At 37.5% G+C, this 26,974-nt stretch overlaps 1 protein-coding gene across 1 annotated transcript in view; it reads right to left on the bottom strand.

The window, feature by feature from the left end:
* Nucleotides 1-26,974, bottom strand: part of ctnna1 (catenin (cadherin-associated protein), alpha 1) — a 114,900-nt gene that overhangs the window by 20,728 nt on the left and 67,198 nt on the right. The window contains exons 8-14 of the mRNA XM_079630074.1: nucleotides 26,718-26,798; nucleotides 26,388-26,540; nucleotides 13,311-13,403; nucleotides 12,872-13,028; nucleotides 8,887-9,087; nucleotides 5,876-6,027; nucleotides 1,210-1,320 (exon numbers count right to left, since the gene is read on the bottom strand). Coding sequence (XP_079486200.1) covers nucleotides 1,210-1,320; nucleotides 5,876-6,027; nucleotides 8,887-9,087; nucleotides 12,872-13,028; nucleotides 13,311-13,403; nucleotides 26,388-26,540; nucleotides 26,718-26,798 — 948 coding nt within the window. The remainder of the gene's footprint in view (nucleotides 1-1,209; nucleotides 1,321-5,875; nucleotides 6,028-8,886; nucleotides 9,088-12,871; nucleotides 13,029-13,310; nucleotides 13,404-26,387; nucleotides 26,541-26,717; nucleotides 26,799-26,974) is intronic.

The raw sequence follows: 26,974 nt of genomic DNA, 5'->3' as shown, positions 1-26,974 counted from the left end.
ACCTCCACTGCCCCGTTTTCTACAACTCAAAACAAAAATACAACTTGCTTCCCCAGCAACAAGATTCAGTGAAAATTTTAATTCTTCTGCAACACTTTAATCTTTAACAAGAGCTTTCTGTTCAAGTCTTGAGCTCTTAAAGTCTTCTGCCATCCCCTAGACATTTTTTTTTTTTTTTCAGTTTTCATCAACATGCTTACATCACTATATGGAACAGGAGGGTGAGAGGTCTGTAATTATATTCGCTCGAGCTTGGGGAACAAAGAATATGCGACCGGCACAGCGGATGTAAATATGAATAGATGACAGCCTTACGCCTTTTGGGCCACATATTGCTCTTACATTTGTACTGTTACACATATTGTTATCAGGAACTCAAAAGAAGTGCTCACAGGAAAAGCTGGCACACTGACTAACAAGATCCCCAAACACAACTTGGTTCCCGTTATCTCTCACAACGCTGAATTTAAAAATGAAAACAGGATGCCAATCATCTGCAGTGAATACCATCACCACAGCTGTGGACTACAGAAAATATTCAAACTAATAACAATATATATATATATATATATATTCACTGCTCCTTCCAGCTATGTCAGGATGGATTTTCATAAGCATTACCAAGGCAACAGAGGAGGATGTGGAGAGAGAGAGAGAGAGAGAGAGAGAGAGAGAGAGAGAGAGAGAGAGAGAGAGAGAGAGAGAGAGAGAGAGAGAGAGAGAGAGAGAGAGAGAGAGAGAGAGAGAGAGAGAGAGAGAGAGAGAGAGAGAGAGAGAGAGAGAGAGAGAGAGAGAATGGAGGTAGAGAGGGGGCGAGGTTTGATGTCTGTTTCGCTGGTGGCAACATCGGGAGTGCTGTTGACATGAAATCAGTGCAGAATCTTAAAAACACTGATTCACTGTTCCTGTGCTATTGGAGCTAAACAGTGAAGCAAAGGTGGATTTAGCCGTGACACTGCAAATCTGAGATGTGAGTAGAAAGTTTAGCACCTCGCAATGCTGTCTACGACTCTGTAAATGGACTGTGATAAAGTTTTATTACAGAAACACTGAAGAATATGGAAATCAGTATGTCCCTGGTCAGATTCCATCTAAGTATCTCCAAAGGGATCTAATCCTCAGGTAATTTTAGGATCAAGTTTGACACCTTCTGACATCCCTAAGTGGCTCCATAAACTGGCAGCCATAAAACCAAACTTCATCTCTCACCCGAGCGCTCTTTCCAGCGATGAGCTGATCGTCTTCCGTCTGCACGCTGGTCCTGCTTCGAGAATCAAAGTCATCTGTCTCAAAGTCTGAGTCGTCCAGTTCCTCTGGGGTCTGCCGGGGAGAAGAAAAGTGTAGGGATGGGGAGAGATATGTTAGCAAGCTCTTTCAACAACTCAAGACCCTTATGATCTATGGCAAACGCTTGTCAATAGTAGTCTTCCCTGGGAAAGTAGAAACTCTAAATACATTTGTAATAAGAATTGCTGCCCATCAGGGCCATGGTCTACTGGTTAACGCATATGATCTAATTCGCTTAGCCATGTACTTCACATTATTTCCTGCCCTTTCTAATACCTCTTACGATGTCAATAAAATGGTAAAATACACAAAAACAAGTTAAATGTTACATACAGTTGTAATGTCACTTAATACTAGCAAGTTGTGGATGACTGCCTTTGCTAAGAGGTTGCTTTAGTGGTTTTTAGCACACTGATTTGTGGCCTGATAGCATGTCCTTCAATGCATCAAAAAGTGATGTGTTGAAGCTTAATACTTAAGGGATTTGAATAAACCCCAACCCCCAAGTTTGAACAATAGTAATAGTGACACAATAGTGAGCAAGCAGCCTATGCCTAAAACATTTTTAGAGTCAAAATGTAATGCTGGAAGTTTTAACAGTAAAACGTCTCTACAACAGAAGAACGAACGTCTCTAAAGAGAAAAGGAATGATCTGGTGCACCAATGCAGCGGGTAAGCCACGTTTTCCCTGTACTGAACTAAACTAACTCTCTTTCTCTCTAATCCCTGCACTGAATGCCAAACATGCCTCTTATAACTCTACTGCTCTATTAGTATGCACTTGCGAGCAGAGGGACCTGTTTGCAGAGGGAAATGGTGGAGAATGGGGAGGGGTGGCAGAACCCTCACTGACAAGAAAATGCATTTCAGCTTGATAGGAAAAAGGACGAGATGTGAGAAGATACGGATGTATTATTTCGCCAGTGCTGCAAGCCACGCTTATCCGACTGTCTGTACAATCCATTTATGAGGAGATTCTGACTGGCTCTCAAAGCAGCTGCTCCAATAATAGACACCTCAAACATTCCAAAACTCTGCCTGCTGAAGATGACATCAAAACAACACACAGGCCAAACTAAGTCAAGGTGTGGACGACAGTTTGGAAGTACCCAGGCTCATTTCATAAACATGTATCTGGAGAATCACACTGAAGCACAAAATGGATTTTAGGGTAACAATGCTAAAATTGTAAATGACTTCGTCGCTAGCAGGGTTGTGCAGTGCACCGTTCAAAATGGAATTAAAAATGCCTTTTAAATTTCTATTCAATTCATGAATTTAAAATGTAAGGAAGTTGAATGGAAAGGAATTCAAATTGATTTAACTACAAAAGCAGGACAAAATTGAATAACAGTTTGAGAAACCCTTGATTTAAACATTTTAGTTATTAGGTTTGTAGAGCCTTTAGAACAGAGAACGATAAAACGACACAGCGAAAGATCGGGGGGAAAAAGATGGACAAACTACCGTTAAAAAATGTTGTAAAAAAAGAAAAACATTTACAGCAAAGTTGCGTTAAATTGAATCAAAAGTTATGGTCAAGGTTTATAATGTTACAAAAGATTTCTACTTAAAACAAATGCTGTTCTTTTTAACGGTCTATTCAAAGAATTCTGGAAAAAGTATCACTTTCCAAAAAAATATTAAACAGCATAACTTTCTTGAGCACCAAATCAGGTTATTAGAAGGATTTATTAGAAGGATTTCATTACTCAAGTAATGCTAGAATAATTTTAATTATTTTAAATTATAATAATATTTCACAACATTACTATTTTACTGTATTTTGATCAAATAAATGCAGTCTGGGTGAATAAAAAAAGAGACTTTTAAAAGATCGAATTTTGCTAATCCCTACCTTATGAAATTTAGTTTTAGACTCATCTATTGAAATTTGTATTTAGTTTATGTATTTTATGAAATTTAAGAAGAACACTTCATTTCCAAAAATGCATTACCTGTGTTGAATTTCAATTAAGTAAATTCCTCTGTCAATTCCAATTCAACTTCATGCGTGTTGCCGGCAATTAAATTAAAAACCCAATATGAACTAAAAGGGAGACAATTCTGGGATTTCTACATTTTGCTCAACCCTGGTCACTAGTGTAGATCTACAACGTACTGAGTGATAGGAACCGCAGACAGCTCAAATATATCTACCTTGCCATCCAAGAGAATGCATCACATCTATAAACTAGGGCAGTAGTGAGCAGGCATTTGAATAAACAGCCTGAGACGCCTGAAGCGGTGTAGGTAAGGTGAGGTGCCTTTGCAGGCTACAGTAACCACTCGGCAGCTATGAGGATCTGTGCTATGGAAGGGCTATTAGTACCAGTGACATCCCCTCAACAGTGGAGTCGAGGGCTGCCAGCCAGTCAAATCTTAGGTGACGGTCGGCCGGCGAGTACTGCAAGTGCAGTACTTACCGAGGTTAAAGACTCTGTCCATCTTAAGTAGCCCAAGTTGCACACTTGTCTCTTCCGATCGAAGAGTTCTCGTGCGGCAGAGGTTGATGCCCACTGGGCACTAGTGTTGGCTGATTGGCTAAGCTCAAGCTTTGTCTAAACATGTGAGCTTGACATGGCGTGCGTGTGGAGGGAAGCAACTTAAAAGTCAAACAAAGTATGAATTTTTCTTTCTTGCTATCTCAATGTCTGCAGGGTGCATGGAAACAGTGCTCTCTAAAAAACCTGTGATCGCCAGACCTTTGGGTGGTTTTCTTATCGGTTCGGACGACTCGTCTTAGAACAAGGGCCCTGAAGCGTTTAAAAAAATACTATACAGTCAGAAAGGAACAAAACGAGATAGCAAAGATCACGCCTCTCCTTTCGAAAGCGATTCAGTGTCGGGGGCATGTTCAAAACTCATGTTAAACCAACAACAAACAAGTAGATCCTGTCTGCCAGAGGGACTTTTGTTTTAACCATTGAATCGATCTAGATAACTAAAGAAGGATGTCTGGAGTGGAAAAGGAATTAAACACTACAGCTCTCCTGGGATTTGAAAATAAAGGGGAAAATGCTAATTAAATCCCCTTTCTAAAAAAAAAAAATCAATTGCATATTATAATGCAAATACAGCATAATGGATCCCCCATCTAATTGTACGTGTATTCTTATTCAAACCCACTGTTAATGAAACCCAAAATTAATGAAAATTTCAGTACAAGTAAGAGACTTTCATCTGCATCAAACTAGAGTCAATGCGAATCGTCTTGCCACTTGACATTTGAAAAGAGAGCGTTGGTTGATGTATTAAAATAAAGTGTGCACATACAATGGCTACAACGAAATACGATGCAATCACAATCATCAACAGCAATTATACAAGTGAGTATGTGCGGCCTATGCCTAACTTCTAGAGGCCTTTTAATCGTATGCTACTCCGGCTTCATTATCTGGGTCGTGACCGCTCTTCGCTTTAACTAAAGGCGCTAATACATTCTAACACAATTCCTCATGAGCCAATTATTTAAATGCAGTGTACATTATCTTCACGATTAATTGAAAACTCGTTAGTCTGAAACTACGAAAGACGATATTTGCCTCAATGAATGGCTTTAACCTAGTTGCTCTGTGCTCTGGCGAAGTGGAGTTGAGGGTCTGTGCGATTCCCTGCACGGCGGGAGTGGACTGTTCTCTGCTCATTGTCAGACTGTTAGCTAACGCTTCACTGCAAGCTAGCAACCATATGTCCAATGTTACAGTTCAGCTCAGGGAAAGACCATTAACCCTCAGACAACTACAGCTCTGGAAAATAGTGCACATGGAGAGGGAAATTAGTTAAATTAGGTTACCATTTGCCCAAAACAAATTCACCATTAGTTTCTAATAAGGCGGCACATATATGCACACCAGGCTTTTCATTTTCTCTCTCTCTCACACACACACACACACACACACACTACACTCTAAGTGCAGTATTATTCTGAGTTATATATATCCTCACAGAGCAAACCACTAATTAACCCTGCCCTCTTCTTCTCTCTAATTCTGAACGCATTTTGATATACCTAATTGGAGTTTACCTCAATATTACAAGCTCTCACGAGGGGAAAAAAACGTAAGTGTTGAAAACCACATGGAAGGTCAAACTTCAGAGTGCACTGGAAACCTGTGTGGGTAGCATAGCTAAATAAGGTAAAAAAAAAAAAAGTCTTTAACTGCTCTCATAAAAAGAAGTTGAAAAATGTATCCAGAAATGTTAATTTACTCGCAATCATATCATTCCAACATTGTACTCCAATAAAAAAAGAGGTTAGGCAGAATGTCCAAGCTTATCTTTTCCATATAATAAAAAAAATAATGGCAAACATACGGCCAAGCTTCAAAAGAATAAGAAATAATAACTATTAAATTCAGTCATGTTGACCAATTTTATTGTGTATTTTTGGTGCAGTTATTTCATAATCTGCCCTTTATAGAAAAGAATGGCTTAGATTTTCTACCTACCATCTATTTTAGTGTTTGACTAGAGAAAGAAAACAATAAGGAGTTCATAACAATAGGAGGATGAGAAATGTTCTGAATAAAACGTAATCATTTAAAAAAATACATTTTATTTTTCCATTTAAAAGCTTCTGCTCACCCTGATCATAAGCACCGCCTTCCTAATGTCCCTCACACCATCATACACCAGACGCGAAGCATCAATGAACTCGTTCTCATCCATTGGCTGGCCAGGGTTGGCGCTGAGAGCCTCCACGGCTGCCTCTACCTGCTCAGTGAAACGTGGCATCACTGTAAACATACAAACAGACAGAAAGGACAAACAAAGGTCAAAAACACTTTGTAGCACATTAAAAGAAAAAGAATAAACGGATTAATTTTACTGGGGGAAAAAATCCCTTTCAACATAGCAAATATGAGAGAGCCGAAGTACAATTCAATCAAGACATTGTGCCTGTAGAAATATAAAATTCAAATTAGATTTGAATTGAATCGACACTTTCCCCTCAATCGAACTTAGAACGCCTGAAACAGAGCTGAGCAAATGCAGAAAATCATGGTGATGTGTCGCTGGATTTTAATGACTGCTTAGGGCAACTTTTAATCAGGCTTTACTTGACTGCAAGAACGGCAGATGAGTACACTTAATCCAGAGGCACCCTTAAATGAATCAATCACAAGACAGGTGGCAGCAAGACCTCATAGCCACACAAATGCTTTCTGCATTCAAAGGCAGCTCCCTATTAAATCAGTTTTTTTTTGTCCATTTTTATGGTTAAATAACATTTTACTAATCAAAAAGAATTCCCAATTAATGGGAAATTAATACTTTTACAATTTAACAGCAATTTATTAAAAGGGCCCTATGAAAAAAAGTTTTTTTCGTCCCCCCCAAATTCAGTTTTATTTTGACCAAATTCTGGATAACATTTTAATGGTTTAGTTGCATTTTAATAATCAAAAAGCAGGTCTAATTAATTGAATCCATTAAAAAATTTTATTGTTTAAAAAACAATTATATGCAATGTTTTGATTTTATTCAGAAATTATGTGTTGTGTGTTATAATTATTCTGGCAATCAAAAGAAGGCATGAAAAATGTATTTATCTTTTAATCATATGAAATTCAACTTTTTTGTCAAACAAAGTGCTGCACAACATAGCTTTACTGTTCAAATTAAAACATGGAAGAAAAATTGATTATTCCTTAAAAATACGTATTAATGTTTTAATAATGTATTATTATTATTAGTGCTAGCATTATTATTATTCTATTCTATTGAGACATAGCTAAATTCTACTGTACAACGGTAATATATTTCTGTCACAATTTCTTTGTTAAACTGAACTTTTATTTTGACGGGTTGCCATGAAGACCTTTGAGTTTGTGTGTTTATGATATAATGATAGTTTTTCTCGAATAAAATGCTGATGAAGTGACCCTGAGAACGGCTCTGAAGATGAAGTTCATGCATTTATGTCCTCATACAGTGAGACAGCAGAAGGTAAAAACCGGAGACCTTTAGACGGGTGCTTCTTACGTTTTGTGGATGGCATTTATTTTTATTTACTCCCAGAGGATATTTAATGGCATTGAGTGTGCGCAACAAACTAATACCATTCAGCATGGAGACCGCAGTTAGAGGTTTAGTGAGTTATTGCTGAAGGAACCAAATTAAATGTTTTTTTAGTAAAACAAACAAACAGGCTGTTTAAAAATTTAACTGGATTCGGGTGGTGATTGCAAAAAGCTTTCATGGCTAGAATATCGTTCCTGCAGCTAGATTATCTCGACTGCATTTACTGCTAAATTTTGGGCTGAACGAGAGCTGGGTATACATAGTCATACTAGGCCATCTGAGACCAAACCCTCATGAAATTTGATTGACCGATTCACCCGAATCAGTATGATCTATAGCGATTTGCTCAACCACTTCATGAAGCCGGGCCACCAGCTACACCACCTTTCAGCTATAAAGTAATGGTACCTCCCCTATAGGAGCTGAACACATCTTCATTAATACTTATTCTCATTCACAATTTAAGACGGAACTGGGGAGTACAGTGACAGGACCATGAGGATGAGATTGAATGGAAAGAAGTTAGCTGGGACAAAAATAATATTTGGGTTTGGAAATTTGCATGAGCAAAAGGTTTTAGGTAAGCCTATAGGCTTATGGACGTTAGAGGTCTTACAGTATTTTAAGCAATCGTTAGTGACATAACATTGTTTCTTTGCCAATATTGCCCAGCTATTTGTTTTAGTGCAAAGCTGAACAGCGTACACAAAATGTGACACAGCATTTCCCAATAGAAAGTCCTCAAATGAATGGGAAAATCTTATTCTGTGTCACAGGGGAATGTACCATCTCTGTGATTTTAGTCTTAAAAAGGTTCCTGAAGGCATTCGAATGCTATTATGTAACTGCACATGAAAGCAACATAACGTTTTATCTACCAGAAAAAAAGCGTAATATCTTCCTAATAAAGCTAGGGCGCAGATACTGGTCACTAGTTAGAACTGCCTATCTAGACAGCGTTTTTTGCCCATCACAGGCACGGCCATGTTATGCGTCCTTGTGAGAAAGGTAGACAAAGTTACTTTTCTTTTAAAATCAGCACTCCTATACAAACACCCTACAAACCTACTCAAGGAAATTCTGGCCCAGATGGCAGCAGTGCTATTTTTGGATGCCTGTGCAGCATTTTCAGATATTAAACAAGAACAATGGATTTAAAATAGAAATTAATCACATGTACGCAAGTGCCATCACCAAAAATAATTTAAAATGGATAGTAATTTTAGATTGGATGTAGCATGTTTTAAGCAGCTGTTAGACGCTGATAAATGAACATTTATATTATTGCACCAAATAATAACGCAATCGTAAACAGCCTACAATTATGGATATTTTAGTTGTATTCATTTAGTTGAATTAAATTAATACATATTGCCTTTTCCACCATTTAATAAACAAAAAACTCACTTGTGCCCAATAACATGTTACACACCGTAAAAAACACTAAGGGCTAAACTAAAACCAATAATACAAAACAACAGATTTTGGTTTATTTTTACATTATAAAAATCTGTTGAAGCTACAGCCATTTACCACAAATGATTTCAGATATATAATGTTCTGGTTTATACCTGTATCAGTGAGAAGCTTGGTGGCTTCCAAAACCTTCTCTGTGTAGACCCCGGGTTCATAGTTGTCCATCTCAGATGTGACCACATGGACCACACGGGCAGCTCTACCTCGAATGGCTCCAGCAGTGCGATCAAGCCCATCAACATCCTTCTCTTGCAGGGCGATGACACACTTGTTAACATCCTCCAGAATGTGATTTTCTATAGCAATAAGAAAGAAAAATTCAAAAAAGAAGACAATGTTTAAAATGTATAAGGAGACCGTGCTGGAGAATCTACAGAGAGCTAACCCACAATGCAAAGCGTGAAGACAGGAAATCCTCATCCTTCATGCTGTATTTACATTGTCCCTGACTTAAGAACATTAACGGGAACCACAAGGGCGGATGAAAAAAAGATTAAACACACTCAGTTTAGTAATGGGTGTCTGGGAATTGCAAATCAACATGGTAAACTGTAATGTGTCCTTGAGTGGAGGTGAAGGCAGTCAGTCATCCTACATCTCAACAAGAACTCTAAAGGGGTCATGAATTGAAAAATCAAAAGAACATTTTTACATGTTAGAGGTCACTGCACAATTAAAACATCCTGTAAGCTTCAAAACTTCCTTGTTAGTCCAAAAGCAGCTTTTATTGAATCCAAGCTCAGAAAATGACTTGTTTGGAATTGTCACATTGTGATGTAATAATGCAATGAAAGACCACATCTTCAAAATCAAATCAACACCCTTACTTCTACATTAATGTGTCTTAAATTAAACATTTAAATTGTGATTAAATAACATACAGAAATGGATCAAAGAATGCTTTCTTTATCATAGCTGGAGCTGTCAATCACACAGCGCATTTATCAGTGACTAAGTTCTGGACTAGGGATGCTCCGATCCACCTTTTTTGTTTCCGATACCGATTCCGATATCTGCAATTCAATATCGGCCGATACCGAGTACCGATCCGATACAAAGGTAAAATGTTAAAAGAGCTAAATTACTTAATAAGCTGTATGCATTACTTTGTAAGATATCAGGCTCAACTTAAACAATATTTTTTTAGCCTTGTAAAACAAAATGACAAACAATGTATTCACAAGTTTAGTGATTTATTAAACCAGCACCAGAGCAACAAGTGCAAAATAAAATAAAAAGTTCAGTAGCTTAAACTTGTTGACATTCAAAATTAAAGTGCAAAATTTGCACAGGATGTTTAATGGATGCTATTTGCACTGCAAATAGGAAATTAAACTAGAATAGTGGATAATTAAGCAGTAAAATTTAGTCTAGAAAAATCACAAGTGCACAATAATTGTATTAAATCTGAACATGAAAAAAACATTTAGTGGGGAACAAATATGAGAATAAGTGTAACACTAAATCTGGTAAAACGTTACACATTGCTCTTTGTATTGTTGTAAAATACATTCATGAAAAACAAGATAACAAAAATCAAAAATATTAATTATTTTATAGCCTACTATAAAATTGAGACATGTTTTAAATGTATAGCACAGCGGTTTAATGAGGCAGCAACATGATGGATAGTACAGAACTATACAGAACAGTCGCTGTATTGATATGAAAAGCGGCACACAGCGCTTATGCGCATCCCGAGCGCAGAATGATGCGCTTGAAGCAACATGAGTCACAGCGCGCAGCGCGTCGAGTCCACATTGAAGAGTTCAAAGCATGAAGGAAAGACATATTGATGCTTAGAGTATTATACAGTATCTATCTAAGCAATAGTTTATTTATTGTTTTCTTTTAACAGTTTTAAATGTCAGTTACTGTGCGCGTGAAGAACAGTTAGCTGCTATAGTGCTCTGACTCCAGTGTTGTGAGAGACAGACACCCGGTAGAAAGTAACTTAGTTAAGGTACAGCAATAAAGTCCGGCAAGATAAAGTTGTTTAATGCAAAACCATAGACCTATATCTACAGATCAAGTATAATTATAGTAACATTGAATCATCTTGGAGAGAGTTTTTCATCGTGTTGACTGTCGTACCGAACGCGACGCGCCTCTTGATGCTGAATGGAGAATGACTGACAGCCGCAGCGGAGGGAAAAGTGTACGTGATCTTGAATTTAATGACTTAAATATTAATTTATATCTCACATTATACTATATAATGGCTTCAGAACACTTATAATATAGTGCACGACAACTTTATGGTGCTTTATAATGTTTTTGTGCCTTTTGTGGGGCTTAACAATAGCACAGAATAGTATACGCACAATATCGGATTTGGATCGGCCTCGTCTGACCGATACCCGATCCGGCAAAAATGTCAGTATCGGAGCCGATACCGATACTGAATATCGGATCGGCGCATCCCTATTCTGGACTCTCGCCAAAACTCCCGTTATAATCAATGACAATGTCTACTGCACAATGAATCTCTTATTTACATCGAGTTTGAACTGTTAACTATGATGAAAGCATTCGTGATAGTGTAGAAATCAAGTTGCATTGAAAAGATCACTGCATTCATGCACCCAGTGCACTCAAGTGCTTTTGTCTGCTCCTGAGAAGGTAACAAACTTCTTTAAATGTGGCCATTAAACAGCCCATGATTGGAAGTGACCTGTGACAAACAGACAGGAGTCAAGCAGCCTATCATTTAGAGCAGGTTGAAAACAGTCTTGCTGCGGTAAAAAGTATTTTATTTTATTTTTTTGGGGGGGGTGGAATACATGTATGATATTAAATAAATTACAACTCCAATTCAGCAATAATGCATTAAATAGATTAAAATGTGATAGATTTTCATTTCAAATAAATGCTGTTATTTTTCAGTTTCTATACAAAAAAAAACAGGAAATCAAGCAGCACAACTGTTTTCAACATTGATGAGCATATTATTATAATGATTTCTAAAAAGGAACCAGACACTGAAGACTGAAACAGCATAAAATTGCATATCAATGGCTGCAGCAAAGTCAGCTTTGCTATTACAGGAATAAATTACCTTAAAATATATAGCTAAGAGGTATTTAACACCGTGTCCTAACTACACGCGACGCGACACGTGATAAAAGCTATCCGTCAAGATTACTCTGGTGCTGTGCACTTGACGCGAGAGCCCGCCCACACGCTATTCTGATTGGCTGTGGGTTTTGATAGATTTTTACTCATCTCGCAGTCGCGTCAAGTGTGGACAGACAAATGATGTCGCTGGATCTTATCGCATCGCGTCTGATTAGGACACGGTGTTAAACTAGTCATTTTTCTAAATATTCTTGTATACTGTTTTACTGTATTTTTTATTAAAAACATGCATCCTTGGTAAGCATAAAAGTCTTTTCAAAAACACTTCGGAACAGTAGTGTATATGGAAGCGCAAAATAGATATGAGAGCTATGCCAGATGAGAAGATTATCAGTTAATGACTTAAATTATTGTCTTTTCCTCAAATGTATTGAATACATTTGTATTTTGAATGCATTGGTACTTTTTGGTTATTATAGAGTGTGGAAGCCATAGTCACTTTATGCTTTTATAGCAAGTTAAAGAGCAGCATGAACATTCTGCTAAGCATCTTATTTTCAAAAGAAGAAAGTCACAAAGGTAGAGTAAATGAGAATAGTATTCATTTGTGGGCAAACCATCGCTTTGAAGGGTTAGTTCACATAAAAATTTTAATGTCTCACCCTCATGTCGTTCCAAACTCAGACTTTTGTTCAACTTCAAAAAACAAATGAAGATATTTTAAATGTAATGATGAATTGTCTCTCCGTTGACAGTTTATGCAACTACCAATTTGTCGCTTCATAAAGTTCAAAAAGAGATACTAATCCATATTTGGATGAAAAAAAACAAATGTTGGATTTCCCCAACATTTGGGGAAAAAACTGAATCGCTTTATTTAATTCTGTGACAATGACATGAGGGCAAGTAAATGATGAAATAAATAATTTTTAGGTGAACTAACCATTTAACACAATGTCTAAGAGCCTAGATTTAGCACTACACTTTGTAACGTAGGCTTACCAGACACGCAGAGGAAGTCGTCAATGGAAGTGATGTCATCCACTGCGTCAGTAAGCACTCGCACCTGTTTCTCCCACTGGTCCTTAAACAAATCCATGTTATCCTGGGCAACCTTGCTGTTAGGCTTGGCAGCCAGGGCCAAGGCTGCATTAATCACCTGCAATTACCATAAACATCCCATTAATCCCCTTTTAACCACAAACATGGCTGCACATATGCAGATTGATTATCTGAACCCTCCTCCACCCTCGAGAAAACAGTACAATTGTTTAAGATTATGACCGAGATTAAGCCATGTTCATTTGAATTGAAAGATATGTGAGGTCAAAGCCTCAGGATGAAGGAAGAGTCATTGGAGCTAGCATTAAAAAGATGTTGAAGCAGTTGAGTAAGGGGGAACTGGACATGCTACAGGGGTCTTGGCGAAATGCTGCCGTACCTGAGGGCACAGTATTTCCAGCTGGGAAGCGGCCATCCGCACCAACTTCACTCCCTCCTCGTTGTTGGAGATGGAGCATGCGAGGTTAGCTACCTACAACAGAAAATAATGCAGCTTTTTATGACATGATAAATGAACGGCAAATGAAGAAAAAAACACTTTTCCTCCCTCAAACAAACAGTTTTAATTTAAAACACACCGGCTGTCAGCTGTTGATCTGATTATTTGATCAAATGGTAAAATAATACAGCAGCAAAAAAGCGCCCCAGAGGATTAAGGCAAAACAAAAGCAAAGCCTGAAATTGAGGTCTGGCCGTCTCTCCACATGGGGAATATATTTCATATAATTCACAAGATGATGGCTGACAGCATCAGGGAGTGGTTCCTGGAGATGATTAAATCACCAGTCTGCCAGGATGCTGTTACCTCAGGAAAGTGAGAGACGCAAATATTCCTGACACTTTCAGAAAATCCACAAGCCACTGAAATCCAGAGTGCTGAGATAAGCAAACCCACTGACTGTTGCCAGAGCTAATAGTGTAATAGAGTAAATTGTCATTTTGACCCACAAATCTCCCCTCCTTACCAACATTCTCTGCAAACAGATGTTATTTGGGGGCAAGTTTTTGAGCCAATAAATACGATTTTTAGGGTTCCGCTGCCTAGCTCTGGCTGCGCAAGCACCAGTATAAAGTGAAAAGCACAGCACGTTGTAGAGTAGCTTCATTACTTAAGGCGAGAGTCGTTTTAATTAAATGTTACCAAAGAGTTTCACTCACATTTGTTTAGTGGGGCTGCTTGGAGTTACTCTACCTTATCGTAATGTGTGAGAATTGGCTGTGCCAGGAATGGGAAAGCCAGAACCCAAGTGAAGTGTAAATGTGAACAGAGCTCAGCGTAGTCACAGAAAACGCCCCACTGACTACAGGAGTACCACACTCTCTCTCCCTCCCTTAAGCACCATACTGGGAATCTCTCGAGCAGCAGGGTGCCATTAGCAAACACACTAGTCAAGCATTAAAAATATGCATACATGCCAACAGTTTGAACAAGTAGCACTTCATTATGTGCATTGTGCAAGTGTTTAGTGGCTAAAATCTCATCCGACTAGATTCCACAGTACCTGGGGCAAGGGGGTCTCCAATGGCCAAGCGAGAATCTGAAGCACACCTTGGTTAATACGGTCACCATGAAACACTCAGCTTGACATTAATCATCTGATTGAAATATGTGACCCGTGCTGGCAATTGAGTCAGAATGAGCAAATTAAAAAAAAATGTTGGACCAAAAAAAAAAAAAAATTAAGATCGAGTCGGCAGTCAATTTTTAGAAAAATCTAGTTAAAGTTTCAGCAGTCAGTTTGAGAAGCATGTCATTGGTTACCCATGCCGCAAAATTATGCAACAAAAAATATAAATAACAATAATAAACAACAAAACATCTTTGTTTGTGTTTTCTTTTTCTTTTAAAATTTTCATGGCAAAAGTTTGATTACACTGACTGTATTCAGCCCAAACACTGCAACCATAATATGTGAGCAGCATGAATGTAAAAGTTTGTAGTTGCGAAAATTGCGTTTATGAGTGGTTAGTGAAGAAGAAAAAAAGTAACTGAACCAAGGCCATAAAACCTATACTGAATATTTGTTGACAAGACATTTGAGAACCATCTTGTAGTCTATAATTTTAACTTTTTGGACGTTTTTCGAAATCCTTAATACAGCTATTGCTGTAGCTGAATAAAACTATAGAAACGCTCTGACTGATTAAATCTGAAGACAATAAACAGACGACTGCGACAATATATGGTTTATCTGTTCTTCAAGCCAGCTTGGCTATTTTCATAAGAATAAAGTATTTGTATAATGTAATGCTAATCGACATAGGTTTAATTACAGTATAGAAAACTTCAAAATAATAAGGTCTGCCTCATTCTGTGATAAGCCATAGACCAGTTTCCACTCTTTATGAAACTCAAGCTAATGAGAGTGTTATGACAAATGCATTTTAATAGCATCTCTGATTTAAGAAAGTCTAACACTAACTAGCTTGACCTGCAACAATCAAAATGTCAATCAATAACTTGCAGCTCTGCATAATTTTGAAGTAATTTTCATTCAAGTACTGATCCCTCTTCATGAAGTATTTCTTTCTAACAGCAACATCCTATCAGTGCAGCTGGTATTTCACCATTCTGTGGCACCGCTGGGTCAATGAAGAGATGAGCTTGTACACATACAGTACACAGCAGACCGGATGTACAGACCGGTGTTGCAAAAGCTCAAAATGAGGAACTGAAGAACAACTTCACTGATGAGTTCTGCAAGTCTCATTTGCAGCTAAACATCAAGCAAAAACATGACAATAGTTATTTAGGTTCCTAAAAACAAAAATCAGTCTTTATATATAAAATATATTTCAATTTGCATGGCACACGTAATGAGTTCGGTGCCTCAATATATTTTGTAACCGCATGGAACTTATATCTATTGCACTAATATGCCTTTTAAGTTGTCGTTCAACTCAATGTCTATCATAATCACACGATCAGTTTCGCTTGTTCATCTTGTTTTAGATCTTTAGGCAATGTAATGATTAGATTGTTCTGTAACCCCTTCAAAATACCCCCCCCCCCCTTTCAAATAGAGACCTCACAATTTTTCCACGATTCTGAAAAGACATCTTGACAAAATAAAATGTAATTTACTTGAGGTTCTGAAAAAATGTTAATTGCTGCAGTGTATTTAAAAAAAAAAATCTTTTTTTTATCGGTTTGAATGAATGATTTAATGACTCCCTACACTTGTTTCATTACTGGATGAATCAGCATTACTGAACGAAACTCTTGAAAGAATGATAATGTCATATTTTTTTAACCTAGTTACAAAAACACCAAACCTAAAAGTCACCACCTAGTGGTGTAACGATGTGATATTTGAAGCGCCAAGTTACTTTGAAAAGGTGATTTGCACCATTTTGATCAATTCAGAAGACATCAGTGTTTATATCTGAAGTATAAACTTTTACCCCAGTACTTCTGTGATCATCTGAATTCTTGTTATATGGAAATAATGGTACTGTGTGGTTGAAATTATTGTTTGTGAAGCGGTTTCATACCTAGAACTGCTTTCTCTGGGTCACTTGGCAGTGGCAAAACAGATTTGAATGTTGCTTTGTGATTTTGTCAAAGGTTCACTAGACATGGCCGAAACGTTGTCATTTAGGAATGAGATTTTGTATACACTTGAATCGCGATATTTTAACGATTAATCGTGCAGCTCTACTATGAACAATGTCGATTTAAAAGCAGTTTTAAAATACTGCTTTTCAATTTCGTGGCACTGTTTAGTTTTTCTAATTTTACTTATTTTGTGGGAACTGCCCTTTTAACATTTAACAATACATTAAAGCCGCGATTCCACCGAAATTACCCGGAACAATTTGTCCCAGGAACTTTTTTTGCCCCAGACCGGTTGCTTTCTGCGTTTACACCGCGGTCTAAAGTACCGGGAAGATTATAAACTGCGCGCGTCTGCTCCTTCCAGTCTGCGACGGACAGTAATCCGTTTTGAGCGCCACATTTATAATAAGTATGGAGGAGATTCAAACTGTTCTGTAGTTGTGTTTGTGATGCATTGCGGACATTGAATGTGAGACGGCTGGGACGAACGCGCAGAAAATTTCCTGTTACACAAATACGCTTAACCCTCTGGGGTCTAAGGTGTTTTGGGGCCCTTGAGATGTTTTGACATGACCTGATATTTGTATTTTTTTCAGTTGCTTATAAACATATTAATGGCAAAGGTGTAATTACACTATTTAGCACGAACATGGCTATCATAATATGTGAGCAACATGTATGTACATGTTTGCATTTTTGAGAGAATATTATTTATGCGTGGTTATTCAAAAAACTCAAACTTAAATTGTCTGATATAAGACCACAAACGACCAACTTCACATATTCCCTTTTGACTAATGGAAGTTGTCGGCTAAAGTGTTTACTTCAAAATGATCTGAAAATCATCCGGGCTAATCGTTCACATTAAACAATAGATTGATTTAAATTTTGTAAGACACTTTTTGTTTGGAAAGGCAATATGCAGGTGGGCGTGAATGATCCAACAAGGTCATGAATAATGTCCTCATTCACACCTGAAGACAAAGACCTGCTAATGCTGCATACTAATGAGCAATTCATAGGTGTCACTTAGCCACAAGATAGAATGCAAAGACAACACACACACACACACATACATATACATATACATATATATATATATATATATATATACACACACACACACACACACATATATACACACACACACACACACACGTATACACATACATACATACATACATATATATATATATATATTATATATATAACTACAGAATTGGTTCAGAGTTGGAAACATCTTGAAAAAAGTGTATTTTTCCACAAACTGTGTATGCTTGCAAATTGTATAATATCCAAGGTAAACATTTCTAGTAATTGTGCAGTTAATTCTCATTCGTATTTTCAGAAAGTTTTGGATGTAGGCTATCCTCTCCCCAAATTTGTCACTAATAAAACACAAAAATAATTTAAAGAGAAGGCTTATAAAGACCTTTTAAGATTTTGTTTGCACCTTGTAAATTAGGTTTTGATGTGGCAGTAAAAACTTTATAATCTATCCAAAACGAAATGTTGTCTTTCATATTTAGTCTGTAACATTGTCTTTTATAGGCTAATATATATTAGGGCATAAATGTTAATTTGAAGTTTAATATGTTGCTTATACAAAGACATTTTTTTTCAACGTATTCAGTCGATTTTTACTCATCTCAGTAGGCAATATAGATAGTTTCATTCACACACAGACACACGCGAGCTGTAGTAGCTAAACAGCAACATTCATTTGAACGGCATTCATCGGTGTTTGAATGGCGTTCATTCATTCAAACACAGAAACGCGATTCAAATTTAAACAGTCTTTTGCGGTTTACAGACACCATTTCATATCGCGATTAGAACAAAGCACTTACTGATGATCTGCAGCTGGATCCGTTGTTAGGCTACTCCAGCACGTTTGAGATAAAATTTCCAGGATTATCACGATATTATTATTCCTCACAGCGAGTGTGTTTTCCAGCTATTGTGGGCGTTGACTGGTTTGCATGTGTTGCTTCAGATCTGCGTTTGAATAGCGGCGCGCTCTCGATGGGCGTGTCACATTAGCAGAGTAATGAGATGCCAGAACGATAATGAGACCGGCTGATCTCTCGCTCTTTATATATAGATTACATAAACAGAGAATATTTCTTTTAGTTTTGAATTAGATCATTTAAAACTACACACTTAAATGATTATAGAGATATATAGCTCATGTCTGAGTGAATAGTATTCGCTGAGTTTTGTTTGAGTTTAGAGAAGTGCTTCAGAAAAAAAGTTCACGGAGACGGAGAGGCAGAAAGCACTCCCTGTTTACTTTATTTTACAAAAGCACAATGTTTTATTTCGATTGTAAGTGGACACATAAAAATGTAGACATTTAACAGCTTATTTTTTCATATTTCTTAAGGCTGTATGACCAAAACTGACGGAGTATTTTAGGTCTATTTTGCTGCTATGTAAAAAAAAACGAGCAAAACGCGCCCGCATGAAGCCACGAACCGCAATAGATTTTTAAAAATGCCGGTTAAAATAGAATGCTGCGTGGAGTCCTCCAGTCAAAATGCGGCGTGAACACAACCAATCAGCATGTTCAGCCCACAAGTCCCGCCCACGAAAGTTCCTGAACTTTGAAAAAGTACTACCTCGCGAGCAGGGACTTTCGGAGAGGGAAATATTTACCCGGAACTTCATTTAGACCCTGGTTCCTGCGGTGTAAACACACCGAGTACCACCCCAAAGTTCCTAGTTCCTGGGGAAAGTTCCCGAGGTGGAAACGCGGCTTAATTTTGCATTGAAGACAAAAAAGATAAGCATGTAAAAATTAAAACAAAAACTACTATTTTGAAGTAAATTAAGTAAATCTATGAAGTTGATTAAACTGCAACACCCAACTCATTTCTGCCACTCTTCAGTCTTCGCTCTCCGCTGCACATAGTAGTTTAGTCCCTGCAATATCTCCGTGTTCCTTGAGCAGCCAGGAACCTTTGAGAACAAGGCCTTGAGGCAATAAAACTAAGCTGGTTCTATTTTTATCCCTCTTCAGGAATGATGCATTTCACGGTATAAAAACTGAACCGCCACTGTGTTTCTGCGACCAAGAACTGACACTCAGAGCCAAGCTGCAAGCTCAGAAGTTCAAAGTCAATATAAGTGGCTTTCAGAATGGGGGAAAAAAGGAAATTAACAAATAGGTAAAGGTGGAGTACTCTTGTGATGTATGCAGGTTGCCAGGAGGGTCTCCACAACCAGCACTCACTACAACATAAAGGCCTATACAAAAGAAACTATTTGAATGAATGGTGGTGTCTGAGAATGCTATTGAGAGCGAGAGAAAGAGAGACAGAGAGATGAGGCGATATGTAGCTGGCACTTTTTACAGCCCCCGGAGAGTGTCGACTTTATGCCTTCTGCGGGAGCAAAAAGATTGTGAGGGGAGGGAAGTGTTGGCTGCAGTTCCATCCCTGTCGTATCCATGGATGCTTCATTGTACTGCAACTTAAACTGGAATCCCTACAGCAATAACCACATCCATATTTAAACTCTGAACAGAGCAAGAAAAAAACAAAAATAGCATTACACTATAAATTTGGTAACTTATTTTTGGAACGTGGGCCACATTTGTAGAAGCAGGATATTCAGAGAATGAACATTCTGAAATTGTAGATTTTCCATCTCTAAAACCGCACAAATCTCGATTCAAAACCCACGCAATATTATTCCTAAATGACAGCAATTCGGCTGTGTCTATTAAACCTTTGACAAGTACGATCAAAGCGAACATCAGGACTTCAAGATACTGGCAAAAACTGAAATTGCGATATTTCGTTCTTCTGCAATATACATTGCGATCTAAAAACAATTTCACTAGATACCTTGAATAGCTCTATTTGGAAAGAATTAATCTTTCTAGAATCATTGGGGGTGGTTTTGTAGTGGAGTGAATCTGCGTAGAAAATAAACAAAGATAACAAATTAAATAAACAGTGCTTTATGTTTTTCACGTACGTCTAACAGTTTTCAGGTACAGAAATTGAATCAATCATTTCACAGTATAAATTAATCTTAGTTAAAGCTACAAAAGTGGTTTTCTGTCATTTTTTCTTTTTGTTGTTTGATTAACATTGACACTGACAGCAGCAGGAATATTGGGCTGCTTTAAGGCTGCTTTGGTCACTTTAAGGCCAGATGCACAGATCCAGTATAATGAAACGCACCGGTTTTCTTTCTCCATTGTTTACGTTCACGTAAGCCATAAGCAAATGTTCATGAGGATACTCACCGAGACGGGCAATTTGACAATTTTGCGTACATGTCCCCGTTCAAGCACACAAGTTCTGAATTTAGATTTTTGCATCTTCTTGCGCTAGAATGGTTTATAAATCGCTTGAATGTTCAAACTGACATGTGCAAATTATGAACTTGGGCTCTATGATGGTTACACTTTGCAATTAATCATCGAATCACATGAGTTTCGAGCCCGTGGTGCTTGGTTTGTACGGATAAACTACGATCCCTATACTTGACATCAGAATGATTGGGCCAGTGGTGCTTCCTAAAGAAAGTTGATAATTTTCATGTGTTTTTGATTCTTGTCAGTTTAAACATTGAAGCCATTCAAGCGCAAGAAGCTGTGAAAGAACAGTGCGGTACTGGATACCTGTGATATAACGTTTCTGTGCTTGTACACACATGAATTGCGCGCACAAAAAGTTACGGTTTTCAATCCAATCAAGTGTTTACATGTTCTCTCGATCGGATTATGCTCAGCATAATAAAAGTTTGGGGTTATTATTTAACCATATTGAAGGACAAGAGTGCAGAGTTAAGAGAGGTTCAAATAAATTCCCCTCCTCAACCATCTCTGGCTGCGAGGCAGGCCTTCAATGCCGGTCAAAAATATATTAGACTGTCCATAGTGATGAAAGCCAATCAGCAAACAGAGCAATTCCCATATATGGCACATAGTTTTCAACCCACTGTTCCTTTTGTAACAGAAGGCAGCTACATGAATGCAGGAAAAATCCCTAATGCACAAGAATACATTTCCTTGCCAACAGATTGGATACTAACCAGGAGTGAGATGCTCCAGCTATTCCAGACAATGCCGTTCTTTTTTTCCCCAATAACCTACATTTTTCAAAACCCATCTACCACACAAAGCAGACAACACAAGGTCAAGCATCAGCTGACCCTCAACAGAGCTGGAATACGGGTGTAATTTGCTTTATAAATAAATAATCCATGAGAAGCTGTGTATTACAGTCATCTCACCAGTAATGGATGTTTTAGATTAGATTGTTGGCAGCAAAACCAATAAAAGACACCAATGTTCAATAGTTACATTTATAATAATTTTGTTCATAACTTTGATTTTAAACATCCAATAATTCACATTAAGATTATTATTAAGAAACAACAGCTTGCATTTAACATTTGCAAGGACAAAAGCAGACCTTGCCTCTGCATAAGTGAGGAAAGTACACAAACCACAATCATTTGTAAATGCCTCTCAAATGGAATTATCAAAATGAGCCCATGTTTTGTTCATGTAATCCGTGTTCGGATTAAGGTTGGAATCCATATGGTGTGACCACTGACTGGTGTCAAATCAAGGCAACGAAAAACAATGTGAGAGAGGAGGAAGGGAGAAAAGAGGCAGAGAAGAATATGAATGTGACTTTTGGAGACGTGTTGTGCTTCGACTATCTTTAGCCCCCGGTGAGACTCTGAGGCTTTTACTCATTACCCCTCCTTTTCCCTTCACTTTGATTTCCTTCACCAGTCCTTTCCCTGTATGAGTGTGTCACACGAGGGCCGGGCCTGCCCCCTGTGGGGAGAGGTCAGTCTGAAATGTTGGTAGATGACGTTTTACCACAGGGACTAAGATGAACAGATTAAAAAAAAAAACTAATGAGGATAGCTAACATTTCTGTCAGCTTGTCGTTGGCCCTGTCAATGTGAGCATGAGATATAAAACCCCCAGTGATTCTGCATGAAAAACATCTATCCGGAAAATAAATGCCACAAGAGACACGGCCTATTTATCGGTCATGAATATGGTCACCGCAAACAGACACAACAATGCAGATTTCTCAAAGTCTATCAATAAGACACCGGATATCCAGCTGTTTTGCATTTCCCCACCAAAGCAGCACTTAACCTTGGGCTCTGAGGAGTTTCACTCTTTGGCTGAACTTAAAATGTGATTCACAGTTGTGACTGCCCATACAAATGCAGTGATTCCTCGGTTGCGGCATTGTAAACCCAGCAGCCTTGCTGCATTTGTCCCATGTTATAAAAATATATTTGTTGACTCCAGTCTGACACTTCACACAAAAATATGAAGCATAAAAGATAAAAGGGCTGTGAGACAACTCGCTCGGATCAAGGAGCCATGACAGAGACTTCTGTCGCATTCCCGCATAAATAGTGATGGCGCTGGTTATCGATTAAAATTTATTCTGTTTTTACATCAGCTTGCATGTTGAAATCAGAATGGAAAGTTTCTCTCCTTCAAGAGTGTACTAACTACTTATTTGCGGAAGTGACAGCTTCTATTTCTTCTGCTTCGTGGGTGGCATAAGCCACTTTTAATTAGCCATTTAGAAAGCTGTATATTCTCAAAATCATCTAGTATAATTAGGGCATTTTAGGCTCATGTTGAAGGGTGCAGCTTGTCAATGGGGTAAATTACACATCCTACAAATATCTAATGATCTAACAAATAAGACTAAATATTTAAAAACTTCTATTGCACAAAACTATCATAGTCCTCACAAGATCTACAGATTAGGCATAATAATGGGAAAGTTGCTCACAGCAAGCGATTTGAAGTCTGACAGTAATTGTCTAGAAATCTGTTGAACGCAGCAAATGCGTTACAAAAGCGATGCTTTGATGGGGATGATTTTAGAGATGCAACTTCTCTGCAGCACGTTCAAGCATGCTGTCAGCATACTAAAACCCTCTCAGAGAAGAAGAGTCTCTTAAATCATCCCCTTTCAAGCACAGCATCCTAAAATATGAAAGCCACAAAAAAAAAAAAAAATCAGATAAACTCAGTGGTCGACCAGCCTAATCGGTTAGGCTGTCTATCCAGACTCATCTCTAATTTTAATCTAGTCTGGAAGAACATCTCACTCACACTTAGTTTCATGTAAGTTCAAATTCAACTTTGGGTCGGGGATGGGATTTGCATTTCAACATAGACACCTTGTAACACTTTTGATGCTACAACCTCTTCTAATTAGGCCACGATAAATCCCCCAAAGGCTTATCTTAGGGATTAATAAACTACAAAAATGTAAAAAACTATCTTAACCCCCTGGGGTCGGCAATCACGCCGGCGTGATTTGCGCGTTTTTTTTCACATAGCAGCTGAATAAACTTAAAATACTCCGTCATTTGTGGTCATACAGACTTAATAAAAATGAAAAAAGAATCTGTGAGATGTCTACTTTTGTATGTGTCCACTTACAATCAAAACAAAACGTTGTGCTTTTGTAAAATAAAGAAATTAAACAGGGTGTGCTTTCTGCCTCTCCGTCTCGTGAACTTTTTTTTCTTGAGCACGTTCTCTAAACATTTAAAAAACTCAGCGAATACTTGTCACACATTTGTGAGCTCTATATATTTATAATCATTTAAGTGTGTAGTTTTAAATTATCTGATTCAAAACGAAAACAAATATTCTCTGTTTAAGTAATTTGTATAAAACCAACAAGATATTCAGTTTCTCTAACCCTTCCTCATTAGTTTTAATGTGACCACACCCACACGCGCAAAACATATAGAGATGCAAATCGTCCATGTGTTGCGCGAACGCCCCCATTACCTCAACAACAAAGCGGCAAACTTTATCAGTCCTCTTCAGTCGTCGAGTTTGGAAGACATGCTGTGAGATTATTGGGTTTACATCTGAAGAAGAAGATCGCGATTTGAAGACAAGAACGATTTTAAGGTAAGAAATAATCCTGAATTATATTAGTTAGTGTTATTGTTGCATAAACTTCATATTGCCATTGAACTGTTGCTCGATGCTTCAGTGAATGTCCCCTGCACGCGCTGTGAGAGTTTGAAAACGCAGTCGCGCGACGTGCGTTTGAAAAGCAAACCATGATTTTACTCCAATCTCATTTCATAACGTCATATCGATGTAAACATTTGAAGTAACATATGATAATCAATATGTTTTTCTCTAGTGTAGTGTTACTGAAGTGTTCCTTTTTAACTATGCCTGCTATACTGTTCTTATTATTTGATTCAGCCCTGCTGCAAAAAATACTTTCTTAGTTAGTATTTTTGTTTTGTTTCCAGTCCAAATATCTAAAAATTCTTAAACCAAGAAGCATTTACTAGAGAAGTAAAATGACATAAGAAATTCTATTTTGTTTTAAGATAAAAAGAAAGTAATTTAAGTAATTTTTGCTTAAAACGAGCAAAATTATCTGCCAATGGGGTAAGCAAAAAATTCTTGGTTTCCATTTGAATTAAGATTTTTTTGCTTACCCCATTGGCAGATAATTTTGCTCGTTTTAAGCAAAAATTACTTAAATTACTTTATTTTTATCTTAAAACAAAATAGAATTTCTTATGTCATTTTACTTCTCTAGTAAATGCTTCTTGATTTAATAATTTTTAGATATTTGGACTGGAAACAAAACAAAAATACTAAGTAAGAAAATAATTTTTTGCAGTGCAGGTATATGCCTACAAGGCACAACAAATATATATATATATGTATATATATATATATATATATATATATATATATATATATATATATATATATATATGTATGTGTGTGTGTGTGTGTGTGTATTTTGTAAATTTTAAAAAGGAATTTTCACCAGAAATCTAAAATGTATTCCCACAATCATGCAGCCCTGGTTTCTTCTTGATATCAGCATGCTCACAGCTTTTTTATATATATATATATATATTTTAGGTAGCTACCCGTCCTGCTGACTTCAACATGAGCATGAGGAGGTAAAGTGAAAAATCAAACACCTTGGAAATGACAGGTATGCACTATGTTTCAGGAAAGGAAAGGTGTGTGACTGGTTAAGTCTCTGTCTTTAGTTCAGTGTGTTAAATAATGTGCTTTTTGCCATTTGTTGTGTATCTTTGGATGATGTTGTGTTGTAAATAAATTCAAACAATCAAAAAGCCATTTTTTTTTAAAATCTCCTCATTCTTTGTGCAAGGTAATGTAATGATAGTGCCTGAGAGCTCCTAATAGGGCCATTATGGGAGGCTCTTTGTCTCTCTCAGGTGTGAAACACTCAATATTCATGGTGGTTAACGCCTCCTCGCATAAAGCTTTCTTACACAAAACATGTCATACAAATTTTAAATCAATATATTGTCTTATCTGAATGAGTATTCAGGATGATTTTCACATAGTTTTGGAGCAAATATTCTAGGCTACGTGATACAATTTTCAAAAGCCTTGCGACGAAATAATTAGTTTGTCTTTCATGACATTATTTCAGTGACTTTTTTTTTGGTCATTTTCACAAACCACGCATAAATGTTATTATCTCAAAACTACAAACTTTTACATACATGCTGCTGACATATTATTGTAGCAGAGTTTGTGCTGAATGCAGTGTAATAATACTTTAGTCATGAAAATGTCACAAGTAACAGAAATAAGCACAAATGTTAGAGCATGTCAGAACACCTCCAGGACCCAGAAAACACCTCAGACCCCTGAGGGTTAAACAAAGACAACAGACCTACAATCACGGTTCATGTGTGATCTCTTCAAGATACCATGTTGAACAAAAGAATAGCTAGTCTGGATGAGTACAAATAATGTTCCATCATTTGTTTTGAAAACATTCCAGAATTTAAAATCCACAATAGATGAGGGACAGTAATTGGCACTTTATAGAGCAGAAAACAGGTGCCTACCTCAATCAGTTTGTTGGCGTGCTCACGGAAAACTTGGGCATATTCCTTCACCTCCTTTTCATTACCATTCTTGGCAGCCTCGATCAATACCAGCAGTGGAACATTGGTCTCCAGAAAAGAGTCCGACACGTGGTCCATCACAGCCTTTCGCAGCTGAAATTATGAATACACAAACACACAAATCCTCAGCTAGAATATGACCATTCAGAGTACCTGGGTTTGGTGTATTCATTTTTAATATGCAATGTAAACAACATGCATCTAAACAGGGACAGTCATGATACATTATTGAGAATGCAGATTCTGAGCACTGCTTCATGGTGAACAGACCTGTCTGCGTAGGTCACGGGTCTTCTTAGTCATCCTGTCGATGGCCATGTTGAGGGTATCACTCTTCTCTTTATGTCCAGCCTGTGATAAAAACAAACAAGAGAAAAATATACTTAGAGAGACTCATTTAAACTTGTTATAGTCAGGCAAGGGGGGGGGGGGGGGGGCAATAGGTGGGAGTTTGAGCTGAGAAATGAAAGGATAAGACAAACTTATAGATATGATGGATAAGATGCATTTTCCAGAGAGGGAGAAAA

The sequence above is a fragment of the Phoxinus phoxinus genome, assembly GCF_949152265.1.
Source record: "Phoxinus phoxinus genome assembly, chromosome: 12".
Taxonomy (NCBI): Eukaryota; Metazoa; Chordata; class Actinopteri; order Cypriniformes; family Leuciscidae; genus Phoxinus; species Phoxinus phoxinus.
This window is presented reverse-complemented; position numbering and strand designations above follow the sequence as displayed.